Here is an 18,330-nt window from a genome sequence, read left to right as displayed (position 1 = left end):
TAGAGTATGACAAAATTCATATTCAAGAAGAATAGTTTTGAAAAAATGTTAGGAGAAAATACTTTGTTCAAAGTAAAAAGGGGAGAGTTCCAAACTAGAGTAATGGGGGAGCTGTTCATGGTAGCTCCCATCTGGCAGACCACGGTGGTGCTCTGACATGTTGGAAGAATGGGTTGCGGGCTGGAAAGAGGACCTGAAAATAAATAGAAGGGAGGTACACCCCTTCTATTGTATATACGGTGGAACAGACAGAATAGCTCAATCCAGAAGAGTAAATTGAAGGTTCAAATGAACCCTGCACAGGAAGGAAAGTGCTGCTCAAAGAATTAAAGGAGCAGCAGGAGAAAAGTTACCATAAGTAGCTGTTTCAGTTGAACTGCAATGAAGTTCCATTAAGATTCTCAAAAGAGCATTTCCATGCTTAAAGAAAAGGAGTACTTGTGGCACCTTAGAGACTAAAAAATGTATTTGAGCATAAGCTTTCGTGAGCTACAGCTCACTTCATCGGATGCTTGTATGTTCCTTCCAACCTCCAGTAATCTCATGAAATTCCCATGAGATCCATCCCATGGAAAATCTGGGAAGTAGACATTTGTTGAAGTCAGGGCAAGGTAGAAAAAACCAGAATTATTGTGCTCAGATCAGATGGGCAGCTGATCACTCAGGGCTACATTCTCACACACTTACTAATATTGAGTAGTACTTTGGAAGTAGCTGTCATTGAAATCAATGGAGCTGCTCATAGAATAAGGCACTACTCAATGTGAGCAATGATGGGAGAATTTAATACTTGGAGGAAAAAGCACCATGAAGTTGGGAAATGATGGAATATCCCTTCTTCTGCGCTTAACTGACCCACTGCAAACCTATTTGACCAAAATAGACAACAGTTATCTCTGATATAGGGGATCCAGTCTGGCACGAGAGCCACAATTCTAGGGTGATGCCAGAATTAGACACGCGCTATTGATGACTTGTTTGGCAACTCTAAAAGAAGTGGTACACAGTCGCGTATCAGAAGACCTGTCACTGTAAAACTACAACTACAGCTACTTCAGTACCCTAGTGTTCCCTAAGGCGCTCACGATTATTGTACAACCGGCTCAGAAAGGGTCAGATCAGTTATTATAGCTTCAACACCAAACTGAGACCAGATTATGAAAGGGCATAGAGACTAAGAAAGCCATAATAAAGGCTATAAATTTACGACTGCAAACTTACACGGAAAATACATGCTCAGTCTTATCTGCAGCAGATTTTCAAGGCACAGTACGTAGAAAAAGGATGGAGACAATTTTTAATAACATTTGACCAGAGCCGTTCAGCAACCCAGAGAAAGCCTTTTGGATTGTTTAATTTGCTGGAAGGAGCTGCTGCAGCAGCATATTATGTCTGTATCTGACCAAGCCAATGTTTACAGGCAATAACGACAAGGCTATGCAGTGATAATACTGAGGCTGAAATGAGGCAATATTTGGAAGGTCCCAGAGGATGAACCTTGCTTGAGGATCTGAGCCTTACCTATTGTAATGAGATGGGTCAACAACCAAAGGGGATTCTCTGGGGCAGAGCCTTTCCAGCAGATTGAAGCAGCCAGCCAGAGCAATCCCAAGGCAGCCAGAAAACACAAAGCATAAACAGGCAAGAAGGAATGTCTAATGTTTCAGAAACTAGAGAACAGCAGCCGTGTTACCACATCAGGTGATGTCATTGGTAAAGATGGTCCAGTACCAAGGATCTGCTGAGACTGGATTGATGGAACAACCTTGAGGTCCTGGGAAAAGACGGCATCATCACTCTATTCAAGGGGGTCCCAGAAGTCATTGCAATGACCCTTCCTTCTGTGGCAGTGAAACACACTATACAGAATGAGGTACCAAAACAGGAGTTGGGAAATGAGAACTCTGAGTGGATCTCTGGATTACCATTGGATTGACCAGTGCAGCTGCGGCTGTCTAGTACTGTATGGATGATATACAGACCTATTTTTAGATGGCATCCTGATGTAGAGCAAGGGTTTTAAGCAGTACATGGAAAATATTTTTAAAAAGTACTTGAGAGATTGCAAGACTAGGGGGTACAATTAAAAATGGTCAGCATGACCACCTCAAAAAAAGAGAAATCTGGTAGCTGGGAAGGTTAATTTCAAGAGAAGGGTATGGAGCTGACACTTGAGATATGGCCACCACCATTCAAAGTCTGAACACAAGAGATCAGAAATATTCCATGAGATATAAAAAGCTAACAGATTTCCTGAGATACTATTAAGGGTTCATTAGGTGCTTCTCCAGTTGCTAAATCCTTACTGGGACCATTTTTAAAAGGACCTAATGAACAGAGGAACAAGAAACTTTCCACTTGCTTCCTGCCCAGAAAGCCACCAGGAGGCATTGGAAATGCAGATGAACAGTTTTTCTACCCCATTTGTGACCCAGTCAGAATTCAGCCAAACATTCATTTTAATCATGGTGTTAGCTAACGGGCTAGGGATGTTATTGTATCAGCAGTATGAGGATAAATTGCACATAATAGCCTTTGGGTCACAAACATTGATCCAGGTAGGAATTGTACTGCCCCGTGCATTCCAGGAAATCAGAATTCCCTGCTTTGAAGCAGATTCTTACTGAATGGTTTAGGCTCTATCTGTACTGTGCTCCACACTTTTCTGCCTATATTGAAAGGCAATGACCATGACAAAGCTAAATGCCTCACGCTACTGATGGGTATCAGATTAAAAGATTTCAATTTCATCATAAGCCTGGGAAAACTCAACATTGATGCAGGTTCTTTCCCTATATATGGATAGCCTATACTTGGGGTTAGTACAATGGCCATGGATGACCAGTAGACAATCCCATCTTGAGGAGAAAGTATACCAGATCCTTATTCCAGATACATCCAGACAGCAATGGGAGATGATCCCCTCCCTGACACCCTTCTTTCGGCCAAGAGGTGCTCAAAGTAACACAGAGTAAGAAACCCTACAGAACACTAAATCCTCACTGAGATGAGTAACTGAATGGAAAGGCAGAAAGTAAGCACTTATTGGACACAAATGGCAGCCGACTCCAGATGTGAGACTCTTGATACAAGAATGAATCTGATTTAAGATTGAGGAAGAATTCAAACCTCATCCTCCCCCCAAAAAACAAACAAAACATCCATGATGTGCTACCAGAACTCTATAAACTTTTGCGTGGCATTGGATAGGTCCATCTTGGGAATGAATGTGTGTGCTCTTTGAGGCAGGAACTGTCTCATGCACCTGTTTGTACAATGCCTAGTACAATGGAGCTCCAATGTTGGTTGGGGCCTCAAAGTTTCTACTGTGACATGATAAATAAAATTCCATTCAGCACAAGAGCTATTCTATTAGCCACAAATGAAGAACTAGAATATATTAGCAATGTGTCAGTTATTTAATAGGGAAAAATTCAGAAAAAGCCCCCCCTTGCAGAATATTACCACCACTATCCTCTGCTAGCTCATCTGCACTGACATTTATACATTAGAGAGGAGGACTACAAGTACATTGTAGTGTATAATAAATCACACTCAGGTCTGTCCAACAACCAATCAGGTACAACAGCAGCTGACTGACTATTCAGAGACTATTCAGAATTTTTTGTTATTTCCCTTGGCGGTATGAAGCCACTGTAGCACAGCATGGTTGGTTTGCAGGTGGAAACGCTGTCCCCAGACGTATCGGTGTAGCTTTCCCAGAGCGTACACAATGGAGTTACATTCCTTTTCGGTGATTGACCAGTGGCTTTCCCTCTCAGACAATTTTTTGCTGAGAAACATGAAAGGATGGAATTCTTGATCCAGTCCTTCCTGTATTAAAACTGCTCCCACACCACGGTCGGATGCATCTGTGGTTACTAGGAAAGGTTTGTCAAAGTCTGGGGCCCTAAGCACAGGGTCAGACATGAGTGTCACTTTAAGCTGGTTAAAGGCCTTCTGACACTCTTCAGTACACTGAACTGCATTTGGCTGTTTCTTTTTGGTTAGGTCTGTCAGTGGAGCGGCGATTTGGCTGTAGTGCGGTACAAATCACCTGTAATATCCGGCCAAGCCTAAGAAGGATTGGACCTGTTTCTTTGACTTTGGAACAGGCCACTTTTGATTAGCATTTACTTTGGCCTGTAGGAGATTGATAGTTCCTTGACCCACCTGGTGTCCAAGATAAGTCACTCTGTTTAGGCCTAATTGACACTTCTTAGGCTTAACAGTTAGTCATGCCTCCCTTATGCACTCAAAGACTTTTTGTAGATGCTCCAGGTGTTCTGCCCATGAATCAGAAAAGATGGCCACATCATCAAGGTAGGTGACTGTAGATTCTCCCAATCTTGCTAGGAGACTATCTACAAGTTTTTGGAAAGTGGCGGGTGCATTTCGCAGCCCAAAAGGGAGCACATTAAATTCATACAGCCCTACATGGGTGATGAAGGCTGACCTTTCCTTTGCGGATTCATCCAGCGGTACTTGCCAGTACCCCTTGGTTAAGTCTAAGGTAGAGATGAACTGGGCACGTCCCAGTTTCTCCAATAGCTCATCTGTGCGTGGCATTGGATAGTTGTCTGGGAGAGTTAAAGCATTTAGCTTATGGTAGTCCACACAAAAGCGTATCTCCCCATCCAGTTTGGGAACTATAACCACTGGAGATGTCCATGCACTGTTAAAGGGGCGTATTACACCTATCTGTAGCATGTCCTGGCTCTCCCATTCTATAGCAGTTTTGGCTTGAGGAGACACCCGGTAAGGTTGGGTTCTAATTGGGCGAGCATTACCTATGTCATGGAGTGGTATGCCCTTTTGGTCCATCCTGGGGTGGCTGAAAACATCGGTGTGAAGCTAGCGCACAGCTCCTTGATCTGCTGTCGCTGCATACGTCCAAGGGTCATGGAGAGGTTCCCCTCTTCCACACCACCGCACTGTTTCCTTCATAGTAGACACCTTCAGGCCACTCAGCATCATTTCCTCCCTGGGCTGTAAACTGACAAACCTTTAATTCGCTGGAATAAAAGGGCTTCAGAGAATTAACATGGTACACTTTAGGCTTTAGGGTTGAGGTGGGGGATGCTATGAGATAGTTAACTGCTCCCAGGTGCTCTTGGACCGTAAATGGCCCTTCCCACGATGCTTCCATCTTATGGGCCTGGGGGGGCCTTCAAGATCATGACCTGGTCCCCTACTTTGAAGGAATGCTCTCTGGCATGTTTATCATACCAGGCCTTTTGCTCTTCCTGAGCATCTGTTAGGTTTTCTCTAGCAAGGGCTGAAGAGTCTTGGAGGGTGTTTTGTAGGTTGTTTACAAAGTCCAGAATGTTAGTTCCTGGAGAATGCGTCAACTTCTCCCATTGCTGCTTCACCAACTGTAATGGCTCCTTAACCTCGTGGCCACACACAAGTTCAAATGGTGAAAACCCTAAACTGGGATGTGGTACAGCTCTGTAGGCAAAGAGCAACTGCTGCAACACTAGGTCCCAATCATTGGAGTGCTCATTTATGAATTGACGTATCATGGCCCCCAAAGTCCCATTAAACTTCTCCACCAGGCCATTTGTTTGATGGTGGTAAGGGGTGGCAACCAAGTGGTTCACCCCATGAGCTTCCCAAAGGCTTTTCATGGTTCCTGCCAGGAAATTAGTTCCCGAATCTGTAAGGATGTCAGAGGGCCAACCTACCCTGGCAAAAATGTCTGTTAATGCCTGGCACACACTTTTAGCCCTGGTGTGCTTAGAGTTACTGCTTCCAGCCATCACATGGCAAAATCCACGGAAGTCAGTATGTACTGCTTTCCTCTGGGTGTCTTTTTCGGAAAAGGACCCAGAATATCCACAGCTACTCGCTGAAATGGAACCTCAATGATGGGGAGTGGCTGGAGAGGGGCTTTGACCTGGTCTTGGGGTTTTCCCACTCTTTGGCATACCTCACAATACCGGACATAGGTAGAAATGTCCTTGCCCATTCCCTCCCAGTGGAAGGACTTCCCCAAATGGTCTTTGGTCTTGTTCACCGCAGCAGGCCACTAGGATGATCGTGGGCTAAGCTCAAGAACTTGACCCGGTACTTAGTTGGAAGTACCAACTGTCTTTGAGGATGCCAGTCTTCCTGGTGCCCACCCAAAAGAGTTTCCTTGTATAAAAGTCCTCTTTCTACAACAAACCGGATCGATTAGAAGACCTGAGTGGTGTTGCGTTGTTCTGTGCTGCCGTCCAAGCTCCCTGGAGGCTTTCATCTGCTTCCTGCTCGGCCTGGAACTGTTTTCTTGATGCTGGAGACATCAGTTCCTCACTGGGTTGTGGACTTGGGCTTGGTCCCCCTGGAAGCGATGCAGGTGATGCGGGTGTTTCTGTTGACTGTGAACCACTCTCTGCTGGTGCACTATGTTGTGTTTCAGGCTCCGGTTGAGCCTCTTGCGCTGGTTTAGCTGCTGCTGTCAGTGCAAGCTTGGGGGTGCCCTCTGATGTTGGAGTTGCTGATGGGGTTGCAAGCTCTGGATTCAGTGCTGGCAATGGTTCTGGTGCTGGTTGCTCCACCAGGTCCAGTTCTGGGACTGGATCTGGCTGGGTCTCTGCAACTGGATCCACTACTGCTGTTGCAGACGTTGGCAGGGGGTCCAATTCCACCACCTCAGACTGGGTCTCTGGTAACACAGACTGGGCCCTTGTAGAAGGCTCAGGAACAGAGCTATGTGTGAAGGCTTGCTTAGCCTGGCTGTGGGTGACCATTCCCATCCGCTTGGCTAGCTTCACATGGTTGGCCAAGTCTTCCTCCAGCAGCATGGGAATGGGATAATCGTCATAGACTGCAAAAGTCCACATTCCTGACCAGTGGATAGGCAACTTGGCTGTAGGAAAGTCAAAAGAGTTTGACTTGAAGGGTTGCATAGTCACTTGGGCCTCTGGGTTGATGAATTTGAGGTCCACTAGAGATTGGTGGATAGCTGACGCTTGTGCTCCAGTGTCCCTCCACACGATAACCTTCTTCCCGCCCACACTCAAAGTTTTGCTTCACTCTGAGGCTATCTGGGAGGCATCTGGGCCTGAGGACCTCTGGTGTGACCCCGGTGCAATGAACTGCAATCTGTTGGGGTTCTTGGGGCAGTTGGCCTTTACATACCCCAGCTCATTACATTTAAAACATTGCCAGCTGACTGGTCACTGGGGCGAGGTGGGTTGCTGGAGAATGGTATGGTCGGACAATAAGGTGTCTGGGATTTTCCTTGGGATGTAGTTGGGGCCTTGGGCTGCCCCCGGTGGTAGGATGTGGTCTCGGGGTGTCCCTTCTGGTATCCACCTAAACTGCGACCATGGTTGTTCCTCTCTGCTACCTCCACCCGTTTTGTTCCAATTTGCCCCACCTCTCTGAAATTCTGGGACTATTCATACTGATCAGCATGAGAAGCAAGACTTTCTGATGAGTCCATTTTCTTATCCCGCAAACACTGTTTTACATCATCATTGGTCATAGTCAGGAACTGCTCCTGGACAACCAAATCACACATTCCTTCAGAGCTAGTTACACCCCTTCCTTTGACCCATTTATCTAACAGATCCTTCATCTGGTTTACATAAGCCACATTACTTAGTCCAGCCCCTCTCTTAAGGGCTCTAAATTTCACTCTATAAGTTTCAGGTGTAATTTGAAATCGCTTCAAAACCAAATCATTGAATTTACCATAGTCAGAAGCATCCTCAATAGGCGTCTTGTTGAATATGTCCAGAGCTCTTCCAGTCAATTTTTCTACCAGTGTGGTCATCTTGTGATCTTCAGGAATTGCATAGAAGGTGCACAGTCTCTCAAAGGTGATGAAATATTCAGCAATATCACTGGATTCATCATACTGTGGACACACTCATTCCCATTTGTGGATTTTTGGGGAGGTGGTGCCAACTGCTGAAGGGCTTTGTCCTTTTAACTTCATCACCTCCAGTTCATGCTTCCTCTCTCTCTTTCCCTCTCTTCCTGAGCATGCTGCCTCTCTTTTTCCTTCTCCTTCCTAGCAGCTTTTTCGCTGGCCACTTGTGCATCAATCTCCATCTGTTTTAATTCCAGTTGTCTTTCATGTTCCTTCTTTCTTTCTTCAGCTTCCAATTTGGTTAAATCTAGTTTCTTTTGGACATCACTTTCCATCATCCTAGCCTCCCTCCGCTTAGCCTAGCCTAACCCGAGAGCTAGAAAGAAAAAAAACACCGAGCTTATGAATTCCCTTGCTGTAGCTTAACTGCTCTGCCCTGAGGCAGAGAAGAAACAAACAACAAAAAAAGTGTCCTTTAAAAAAAAATCCTCCCTGACTTCAAGCAATCAAAAGAAAAAATATTTTCTTTTTAAAATCCTAAGGTCTGTGCTTCATGTTCAAAATTATCCCACTGTGCCACCACCATGTCAGGGTTCCCTCCCCACTCTGAACTCTAGGGTTAAGATGTGGGGACCCACATGAAAGACCCCCTAAGCTTATTTCTACCATCTTAGGTTAAAAACTTCCCCAAGGCACAAATCCTTCCTTGTCCTTGGATGAGTACTGCTGCCACCACCAAGTGAGTTAGACAAAGATTCAGGAAAAGGACCACTTGGAGCTCCTGTTTCCCAAAAATATTCCCCCAAGCCCCTTCATCCCCTTTCCTGGGGAAGCTTGAGAATAATCTACCAACCAGATAGGTAAACAAGGTGAGCACAGACCAGACCTTGGGTTTTTAGGACACTAAAACCCAATCAGATTCTTAAAAAACAGAACTTTATTATAAGGAAAAAAAGTAAAAGCACCACCTCTGTAAAATCAGGATGGAAGGTAATTTTACAGGGTAATAACACTTAAAACACAGAGGATTCCCCCCTAGGTAAAACTTCAACGTTACAAAAAACAGGGATAAACCTCCCTCTTAGCACAGGGAAAATTCACAGGCTAAAACAGAAGATAATCTAACGCATTCCCTGCTATTACTTAGTATTTCTGGAATATTAGATGTATCATTTCAGTAGGAGCTGGATTATTTGCTTGGTCTCTCTCTTTGTCTTGGAGAGAACACACACAGAGCACAAAACAAAGCCTTTCCCCTCCCACCCCAGATTTGAAAGTATCTTCCCCATTGGTCCTTCTGGTCAGGTGCCAACTAGGTTAATTGAACTGATTAACCCCTTACAGATAAGGGGATTCTGTACCTCTGGCCAAGAGGGATTTTATTTTACTGCATACATAAAGGTTGTTACCCTTCCCTTTATATTTATCACTCACACACACAAACAGAGGATATATGTTTAATGCCATTTTAAAATGTTGAAAGTCACATTTCTATAAAGAAAGGCTTCGGACCATAGAAGAATAAGGCCATAGTTCAGGTACTTATGAGTATTAACATATAATTTAATATTTGGACCCTAGAAGTATATTTTAAACACCTTAACCTGGGTAGTTTGTTCAAAGGGGATGCAAAATTGCAGGCTGGACCAGGGCATAGGAACTGCTCTTTGTGGCTCCTGTCTTCATATCTAGTAGAGCAGCAGGAGCGTGGGTGGGAGCAGAAAATGCCGAACTAGGGAGAACAAAAGAGGGTGAGAGACACAGAGGGATTGGGGGACCTTTCCCCTTTATTGGGAAAACTTGGACAGTCAGAGAAGCCCAGTCCAACTGAGGTTCATGGAAAATCAAAGTTTAGAGGAGCTCTGTGCAGACAAGAGATCCCTACCCAGAGAAATTAAGGATCAGCAGGAAAAGTTACTGTTTCAGTCTAATTGCTAAAAGGTCACTTCAGGTTCTCAAGAGACTGTTTCTGCACCTGTAAATTTCTTCCAACCCTTTTGTTTATAGAGTAGCAACATATGCACAGATTCCAGCACAAGACACTGGGCTCCACTTTTCCTACAGCAGAAGAGACAAGTATTAACATTAAGATCCTACCTTTTTATTTTAAAATGACTGACTAGATTTTAAAAAGTAAACAAATGTCATGGCCAGATTTGTGAGTTTGTATTTTTTGTGTAGACAATGTGGGTGTCAGACCAATTGTATAAATACATAAATCAAGTATGTTTTCAATACCTCCCCTGTCCCCAAAAATGTCATTTCCATTGACTCAAAAAAAAAAAATCTAAGGCAGGCCCTCGGAAAAAATGTTACCGTGTACAGTGGAACCCATTTACAATATATTCAACAATTTTAGTGAACTCTATTTATGGTTTATAAATCTTGATTTGTTTCAGTTCATTACAGCATGTGAGCTGCAGTTCCGATTATGGGGAACCCCAGCTTATTGTGTAAAATTTGGTTCAATGGAGAAAGCAACTTCACTATCAGAGGGTTGCCTTGTGTTTTTTTTTGTTTGTTTGTTTTGTTTTAAGCAATTATAGTTAAGCAATATATATATGATGGTTCTCACTGGCATATGTAACAGACACTTGGTGAGACAACATTATCTTTCAAAATGACCTCTTGTTTTCATAGGTAATAAATTTCAGTAGATCAAAAACCATTTGGAAGAACTCTGATATAAAGAGACAGAATAATTAATTGTTCCAGTTCTGGCTTTGACACTGTAAATATTATTATTTGTCATATTTCACCTGGAGAATTATCTTTGTTATCACAGACATAACAGCATGTATCTTACAAAATAGCTTTCAGGAGTTTGGCTACTGGCAGTATTTGTCTTGTAGTAATGTATTACATAACAATCAATGCTGTTGCTCTATTTTTCTCTGTGGTTTTTGTAAGTTTGAGCTGAAGATGCAAAATTAATTTATTCTTGCTGAGTAGCAGACTGGGAGATAGATCTTAGCTCTGCCACTGAGTTGCTGTGTCACCTTATATTAACCTCCCTCTACCTAAGTATACTTATCTATAAAAAAAGCATAATGATGTTCACCCACCTTATCAGGGTCCTGTGGAACTTTATTAATGAATGAGTCTCTCGATCTGTTTGCAAGAAAAAAAACTCTAGCTTCCAACAAACAGCAGTTCAGAGACACTACAGCACCAAGAGGTGGACAGTAAGAATTTATTTCGGTCAATTTAAACCCAAGACAGAAAAATATGACAACCACAAAAATGCTTTATGAGGGTGCTTGAACAAACATTTTGGAAGTCCAGTGAGAATAATATGTGGTTTCAAATTTTTGTGGACTTCAGCAAAGTCATTTTTAGGTCTTTAATCTTTTTAATAGTGTAACAGTATAATAGTATACTGCACTAAACAATTTGAAAAAGTTGCAGACTGCTCTAGAAAAACATACAGATTTGGAAGCGAATTTATAACACTGCTAAGCATCTACAAGTGAAAAAAACAAAAGAAACCCCCTGCATCCTGCAGTGACTATAATATTCATTCTTGCTAACAAAAGAATGATCTCTCTGGTGAAGTACAAAAGACAAGACAGAATGTATAACATTTGAAATATTAATTTATATAATGCCTATCAAAATACCCTACACACTTAGAATGGATTGACTTAAAGACGAAAGTAAAGCCACCATTAAAGTCAGTATAAATACAATAAACCCAATGGCATGCCAAAGGCTCCTTGAAATAAAAAAATGGGCTTTAAAAATGGCTAATTCTATAGCTTTGTACAGATCAAGTAGGGAAGGTGTTCCACAGACCCAGAGATACACGCAATCTCTTTATATACACATCATTTCAAGAGCCCCTCAAAGCTTTTGTTTTTTTGCAGTTACAGTCCTTGTCCTACGGAAATCAAGGGCAGAACTTCCACTGACTTCAGTGGGGGCTGGATCAGGCTCTTGGTGAGGTTCCAGAAACTCAGGAAAGTTTATAGTCTCTTGATAACATCAGTAAATCAAATGTAGGATGAGCTGGACAACTGGGTTTCCTACCCGAACTGTAATCATTGTAATTCAAAGGGAGAGAGAGAACTTGTCACTTACACAAGAACAAGAGGACACTCAATGAAAATGAAAGGTAGCAAATTCAAAACCAACAAGAGAAAATATTTTTGTCATATGATACACAATGTGCTGTGGAACTCATTATCCCAAGATATCATTGAGCCCAAAAAGCTTATGAGCATAAAATAAAAAGCCTTGGATACCTACATGGATAACAAGATCATGCAGAGCTATAATAACACATATGTAAAAAGGGGCTTTGGAATATATATAAACCTGGACTCTTCAAGATTTATGGCAATGTCTAACTATTTGGGTTTCAGGGAAAACCTTCATGGGCAGGTTGGAGAAACAGGTTAGCCCATGACTGCCTACAGTTTTCTGCATCTTCCTCTAAAACATCTGGTATTGGTCACTGCCAGCAATGGGATACTGGAGTACATAGGCCAATGGTTCAGTACAGCATCTTATGTTACTACCTGTCTTTAACTGTGGGGAATTTTAAAGAGAAATAACAACTAGGTCATAAACTGTCTCTCCCATCACTTATTTGTGTGATATGAGAATTAGAAAGGAAGGGCTAGAGATCTATTCCCCCCCTCTCCCCCGTAACCACACTCTGCAGTTCAGGGTCACTGCTTAGTACCAGCCAGAACTGTTTGGAGTGTTCCAGACTCAGATCCCTCTCCACCAGGGTTATGATCACGTGATTTGAATAGGACCTTTTTAAACACTGAAAACTAAACACTCCCGTGCGCTTCTTGGAACATTTTTGTTTAAAACCGGATTGGCTTTAATAGAAGACGATTCTCCCTGGTTTTATTTTTTAAAGCGGACTGTAGGACTCTATGTTGTTGAAGCAGAACAATTAGCAGAAGCAGCAGGAGATGCTTGCCAATAAACACCAAGATTTGAGGTTAAGCAGCTGTAAATCTACATTAATCGTTTGAGGAATTCAGCTATTTACAGAGCAAACAAATAAGAAGGGGGGGGGGAGGAAAAGAAAGAGGAGCTATCCTTACCTTCACATTGTTTCCCTTCTCCTTTATAACCTGGTTTACAGATGCATTTGTAGGATTTAGGTGTATTTTGACATATTGCATCAATGTGGCAATCGTCTGTCCCTTCGGCACATTCATCAGCATCTGTAATCACAGAATGAACACATGAGAGATATAAGAAGAGATCTCAACAGTGAGAGATCAGAAACCCCTTTACATGGGCACTCCAAATGAAGAAGTTGTTTAGTCGACTGACTTCTGAGTCTCACTATGAACAGAGGGGATTATTTTATTTGGTTATTGTTGCTGCTGTTCTTTTTTACTTGTTTAAAAATATCCCAACCTTTAATTCTCTAAAGCTAGTTTTATTCCTCCACAAAGGCTCAAAGGCTCAAAACTCCTTCACATGCATTAGGAATCAAATCAGAAGTTAGAAGTTTTGTATCTACACAGTCTGTAGTGTAGATCTACACTGGAAAAATGTACACACTAATTTCAACCAACTCTATTAGTCTGTCTAATCAAAATAAGAGATGATTTAAGTGACCGGGAAAAGGAAATTTGGATATTGCCAGAAAACATCTCTTTTAATTTAGAAAGACAGATACCAGTTTAAACAAACTACCTTAGCAGGGCAATAAGAAAAATATTTGAAGAGTCAAACTACATTAATCCTTTTTATTAAGGGGCCAAAAAAACCCACCCCAAAACAAAAAACAAAAACACACCCAACAATGAATGGGAGAGCACAGGGAACTCCAGAAATCTGTGGGGAGAAGAGTAACCTGCAGTAAATGTATACATACCCCAAAACTCATTTAAAAGAAACTGCATGTTCAACTTCTCTGAACGTTCTCCTTTCAGAGTCTTTAATGATGTGTAGACTTTTAAAACAAGGATACAAGATTCCTTTTTTAAAAAAAGTACCCCCTCCCAATGATGAGCACTAGTTTTCTCCTTAGATTTTTTAAAGGGGGGGGGGGGAAATGGGTTGAGAAGAAGGGAATGTTAATGAAGTGAACATATAAAGACAAGCTAACCCTTTTCCCTGACGTTCTGCGGGTGTACATGGGAAAATTTAAAATCCAGTGACAACTACACAAACTTCCTCCTTTCTCCATCTACTGTAGTTGAATGCATGAAGTGACTGTCAGAGAAGAGGCAATGAAGTTGCCAAGGGGGAGGGAAATGACTGACCCTTTGGAAGAATGTCAGTTTCTGTGGGAGATGGGCCCTCCAAAGCCTCAGCGCTAACGGAAGAAAGTGGCCATGGGCTATTGATTGCTGTCTTAATGTCAATAAGGAAAATCCCCCTTAGTGGGAATACACTTCAAATGGATTTCCTCACAATTTAATGCAGTAGGCACATCTGGGGCTCCCTAGCTAGACACACTCACCCACACACGTAGAGGGAGCCCTCTGATCAGGAGTAATATTTTATGATCTGGGTAACAGTTAAAGCACGATAAAGTGAAGCTAGGATTTATGCTTATAAAGTAACGGGAGTAGGGGCGGGGTGGGGCGGGAAGAAGGAATCCAGTGACATCCATGTGCAGTTTGTTTCATGCCAATTAGATTAACAGATCCTCAGAAAAGGTGCAGTAAAGTGAAAACAGTTGTATTGAAATCCTAACGCTAATTGTTTCAGAAATGCTCGCTCAGCCATCTCCAGTGATGAAACAAGGATCCTTCAAAGTCACCGGGGACAGGAGGGGCTATTTGGAGGGAGGCGAATAATCAGATATTGCACACATCAGAGAACTTTGCAAAGAGGGGGAATAAAGGACAGAATTGCTTTCAGGATGCACCTTCACTTTCCTTTAAGAATCTGAACCAGCTAAACAACAAGGAATCTGGATTTTTTTTTTTAAAGGAATAGGAAGAAAAAAGTTTTTTCCCCCACTCGAAAGCAGAGTATTGTGTCTCCTTGAGAAACGCAGGGCTGTAATCGGGTTCCTTCTTTCTTTCCCTTTCGTTTATTTTAGCTGCTGAGCCAGTTCAGATCTAGCTGTGATTTACGTGAATTCGCTTGGGGAGGGTGGCTGAGGGTATTTTGCTGAGATCAGGCACAGATTCAGTCAAGCACAAAAAGAAGAGAAGATTTTTTTAAAACGCCTTGGTTCATATTTTTGACTCATTAAACTGGCACCCATCTCCCGTCAAGATCAGCAAAAGTGACAGCTGGGCTCTTTATAATGCCGTCAAAAATTTAAACTGCATTGAGCCAAGGGGGACATTTCGCAGCAACCAGAAGATGCCTGGGAGTCAGGCTTGAATGCCAATGAGTCAAACGAAAAAGGCAAAATCAAATATGAGCTTTTCCCCTGCTACTAATTTAACGTAGTCTTTCTTGGGCTACAATAATTTGTACACGGGAGGCGTGCATTTTGCTTCATCAATCCCCTTACATTTTGGGAGAAGCGATTAAAAAAAAAACTCTCAAGTTTTTTTTTAAAAAAATCAAACTTCGAGAGCTGTATGCAGCTTTACCAACAAACCAGATAAACCCCCACTGGTTTACAGCATTTCTGTGCAGATTTTACAACGTAGCGAAGTTAATATTTCAAGGGGGGGGGCTATTTAAAAGGTATAAGACAAGTGGAGGGTAATATCAGGTCTTTAGGTTAATGGAAAGACACGGGAAACTTTAAAATATACAATACCTAACCTTTTCCTTGCACAGAACCTAGATTTATTTGCACCACTTATCTATTTTCACAAGCACTTATGGGAAGTAACTTTAAAAAAAAAACCTTCCAAAAAGTCTCTTTGAATATAAGAGCATCAAACACAGAGAACAACTCGTCCCCACAGCAACTTTTAAAGCCCTTCGCAATATTAGCAGCAAAATCAAAAGAGGTCTACTCCTCCCTCCTTCCCCACACCTTTATAGAAATAAGAGGGGAGGGAGAAGAAATACAGTCCCTTCATCAGCAATTGCTTTCCACAACCCGCGTCTAAAGAAAGAGGAGTAGGTGAAAGATCTCTCTTACCTGGGACCCCATTGCCTCCCGCAAACCTGCCAGTGTAGAAGAGAGCGAAAAACAAACAAAAGTGCCATGAAAAACAAACAGTCCCCATGATAATGATATGATTCAATGCAGTTGGTGTGTTTCTTTGATAAGAGACGCGCTTGGGACTGGCAGAGGGGAGCCAGAGAAACTGACGCGCTGACAGCATCCCGCTGATTCGCAGAGGGACCCGGAGGGTAGGCGGGACGGACGGGGAGGAATTGCCAATCCCTCCTCGGGCTCTGGAGAGAGGGGAGGGGGAGGTGGAAAGGCAGAAGAGGGGAGGGAATTAAACTCTTCCCAGAGCCTTTTAGGAGAGATTTGTATTCCTCGCCCCCCCCCCTCCCTCCCCAGCCCTTCGCTCTATTCCCTCACTTGTCCTTGCTACCTTGTACTCGTTCCCACAGGTAAGAAGCACACAGGATAGGCTGGGGGTGACTGGTTTCATTGCCACGAGTCATTTTTCAATACTAAACACTGGGGACACTCAGTGGAAAGTTCCCCCCCCCTTAAATATTCAAGGATCTAATCTGACCCCTTTTCACTTAGATCTGGTGGGAGGGGGGCTTTTCTTGGTGAAATAACACCCCCCCCACACACACACACACACTTCTCTTCCCCCCTCCCCGCCCTTTCGTGCTGTAGAAAGCTTCCCACATCACATCTGCTGCAAGAGTCTCAGGTACGTCGAAAGTCCTTAAGGAGCCTTAAATGTTCTTGTGGCTACTCAGCCTCTGCCCCCTCGGAGGGTTTCAGTGACTGCCTGCATTGCAAAGAAATGGCTCCTCTCAGAGTAAAGGCAGGAGGCTTTGAAGACAGACAGTCCAGCAAACCCAACAGCAGATCTCCTTGACAACCAATAAGAGGGATTCTCCCCCCGCCCCACCACCCTTCCTGGGCTCAGACTAAAAGAAAACTTTTTTTTTTGTCCCCTTTGCCTTCCCCAGCCTCATCTAACTCTTAGTGTTGTCTTTTCCACTTGCCTCGGGTCATTACCAGCCACTAGATTTCCATAACATTTTAACAGAATTCTAGTGCTTTAGTACAGACAGAATAGCGAGGAAAACGATCTCGATTTGTTTGACCATCCCAACACAACTGCGAGAGTTTTCTTACCACTGTCGTTTTACAAACTAAGTCCAAACTTCAGGGATTCAGAAACTATGGATTTATGCAGCTCTGTTGCACAGAGGGAAACTGTCACTTGTCTGTTAATGCAGGTAACAAATATAGCTCCTATCTCAAGTCCCCCAAAGGTTGGAGACTCGGAGTTTGTATTTATATCCTACTCTCGACGATTCCATGCCGTAGAAAACGTTCTCCTTCTCCCCCCACCAAAAAAAATTGATGTAGCTGGATACATTTTGTTCAGATCATATCAGTTTCACTCTCTCTTCTGCGAAATATTTTGCTTCAAACGCAAACACTGAGAGCAGCTTTCTTTCGAAAAGGGTAATCTGGCAAATGTAAATTTTGAACCACATATTAGTTTTTTAAGAAGAATTATGAAATGCTTTAAAGATATATCTTGTTCAAGCTGATTATAAATCAATGTTTTTTACAGATACCTCCCCAGTGAAATACTGGCTACTGTAGACTTGTTTTTCATCATTTGAAATCAAAGTAGAATGCCTTTTAGGTGGAAATAAAATTAACTTTTCACTAGGTTCAGAATAATAAAAACCCCTTTGCTAATCTATTATCAAGTTCTTTCCAATTATATGCATTTGTTTTTAGCACCATATATTTGTTCATAAGAGTAACATCAATATTTTAAAGCCTTATGAAGGAAATAAAGAAAAATCTGTCCCTGTCACTTTGTGCATTGTATGAAGTACTGAAATGAAGAATCATTTCTTTCTACTCAAACTAGCTTTTTCTTATAGAAAATGATCTTCTGTCAAACTGCTAATCATTAGTTCAAGAGGCCACCGCATAAAGTTGTTTGATTTCTGAACGTTTACACAGCTTGTTACCTGCTTGGTGGGTTGGTTGGTTTTATTTTTGTTATTACAACCCCTTATTTTTGCATGAATAGGTTTTGAGATGCACTTGTGAGTTCGTTGCTGAAGTCTTCCCATGGGTACATAGAGCGTTTCTTCTATGCAGGTCCCAAGAGAGACTACCTCATACCTTAGAGCTCCACCTAGTGAATTTTTTGCATGCTATAGTAGGAGTATTTTAATCTCATTAATAAATAGCTGAATTACTACTGTTTAGTAGATTGCTACCATCACCCTCTAAGCCTGCTGGAAAATACTCTTCTTTTCCAAGAGATTGCAGTAAGAATTTTGCCTGATAAATAAATAAAGGACTGACTAGGTTATCTAGAATGTTAAACCCTTTCCTTTATGAATATTCTAGACTGCTGTTTTCTGAAATTGTCATGCTGGATTTCCTTTCTCTTCCTCTTTCATTTTCAATTTCATTTTCATTAGATTACATTTAATTGGGACAAAAGGGCAAATAACAT

General features: G+C 42.3%; 1 protein-coding gene across 8 annotated transcripts in view; it reads right to left on the bottom strand.

Annotated features, from left to right (window-relative positions):
- The window catches only part of SCUBE1 (signal peptide, CUB domain and EGF like domain containing 1), a 305,663-nt gene extending 289,083 nt beyond the window's left edge, over window positions 1-16,580 (bottom strand). For 5 of the 8 annotated variants that reach the window (XM_048825416.2, XM_048825427.2, XM_075121395.1 and 2 more), the window contains exons 1-3: window positions 16,515-16,579; window positions 15,840-16,099; window positions 12,868-12,990 (exon numbers count right to left, since the gene is read on the bottom strand). In XM_048825416.2, the coding sequence (XP_048681373.1) occupies window positions 12,868-12,990; window positions 15,840-16,026 (310 nt within the window). In that variant the 5' untranslated portion in view covers window positions 16,027-16,099; window positions 16,515-16,579. Of the gene's footprint in view, window positions 1-12,867; window positions 12,991-15,839; window positions 16,100-16,514 lie in introns of all 8 variants that reach the window. The other 3 variants (XM_048825384.2, XM_048825395.2, XM_048825406.2) reach the window with 1 other exon arrangement.
- Between the last annotated feature and the right edge of the window lie 1,750 nt (window positions 16,581-18,330).

Source organism: Caretta caretta, chromosome 1 (genome assembly GCF_965140235.1).
Source record: "Caretta caretta isolate rCarCar2 chromosome 1, rCarCar1.hap1, whole genome shotgun sequence".
Classification (NCBI taxonomy): Eukaryota; Metazoa; Chordata; order Testudines; family Cheloniidae; genus Caretta; species Caretta caretta.
Note: the sequence above shows the minus strand (reverse complement) of the source record. Positions and strands in the feature narration are given on the sequence as shown.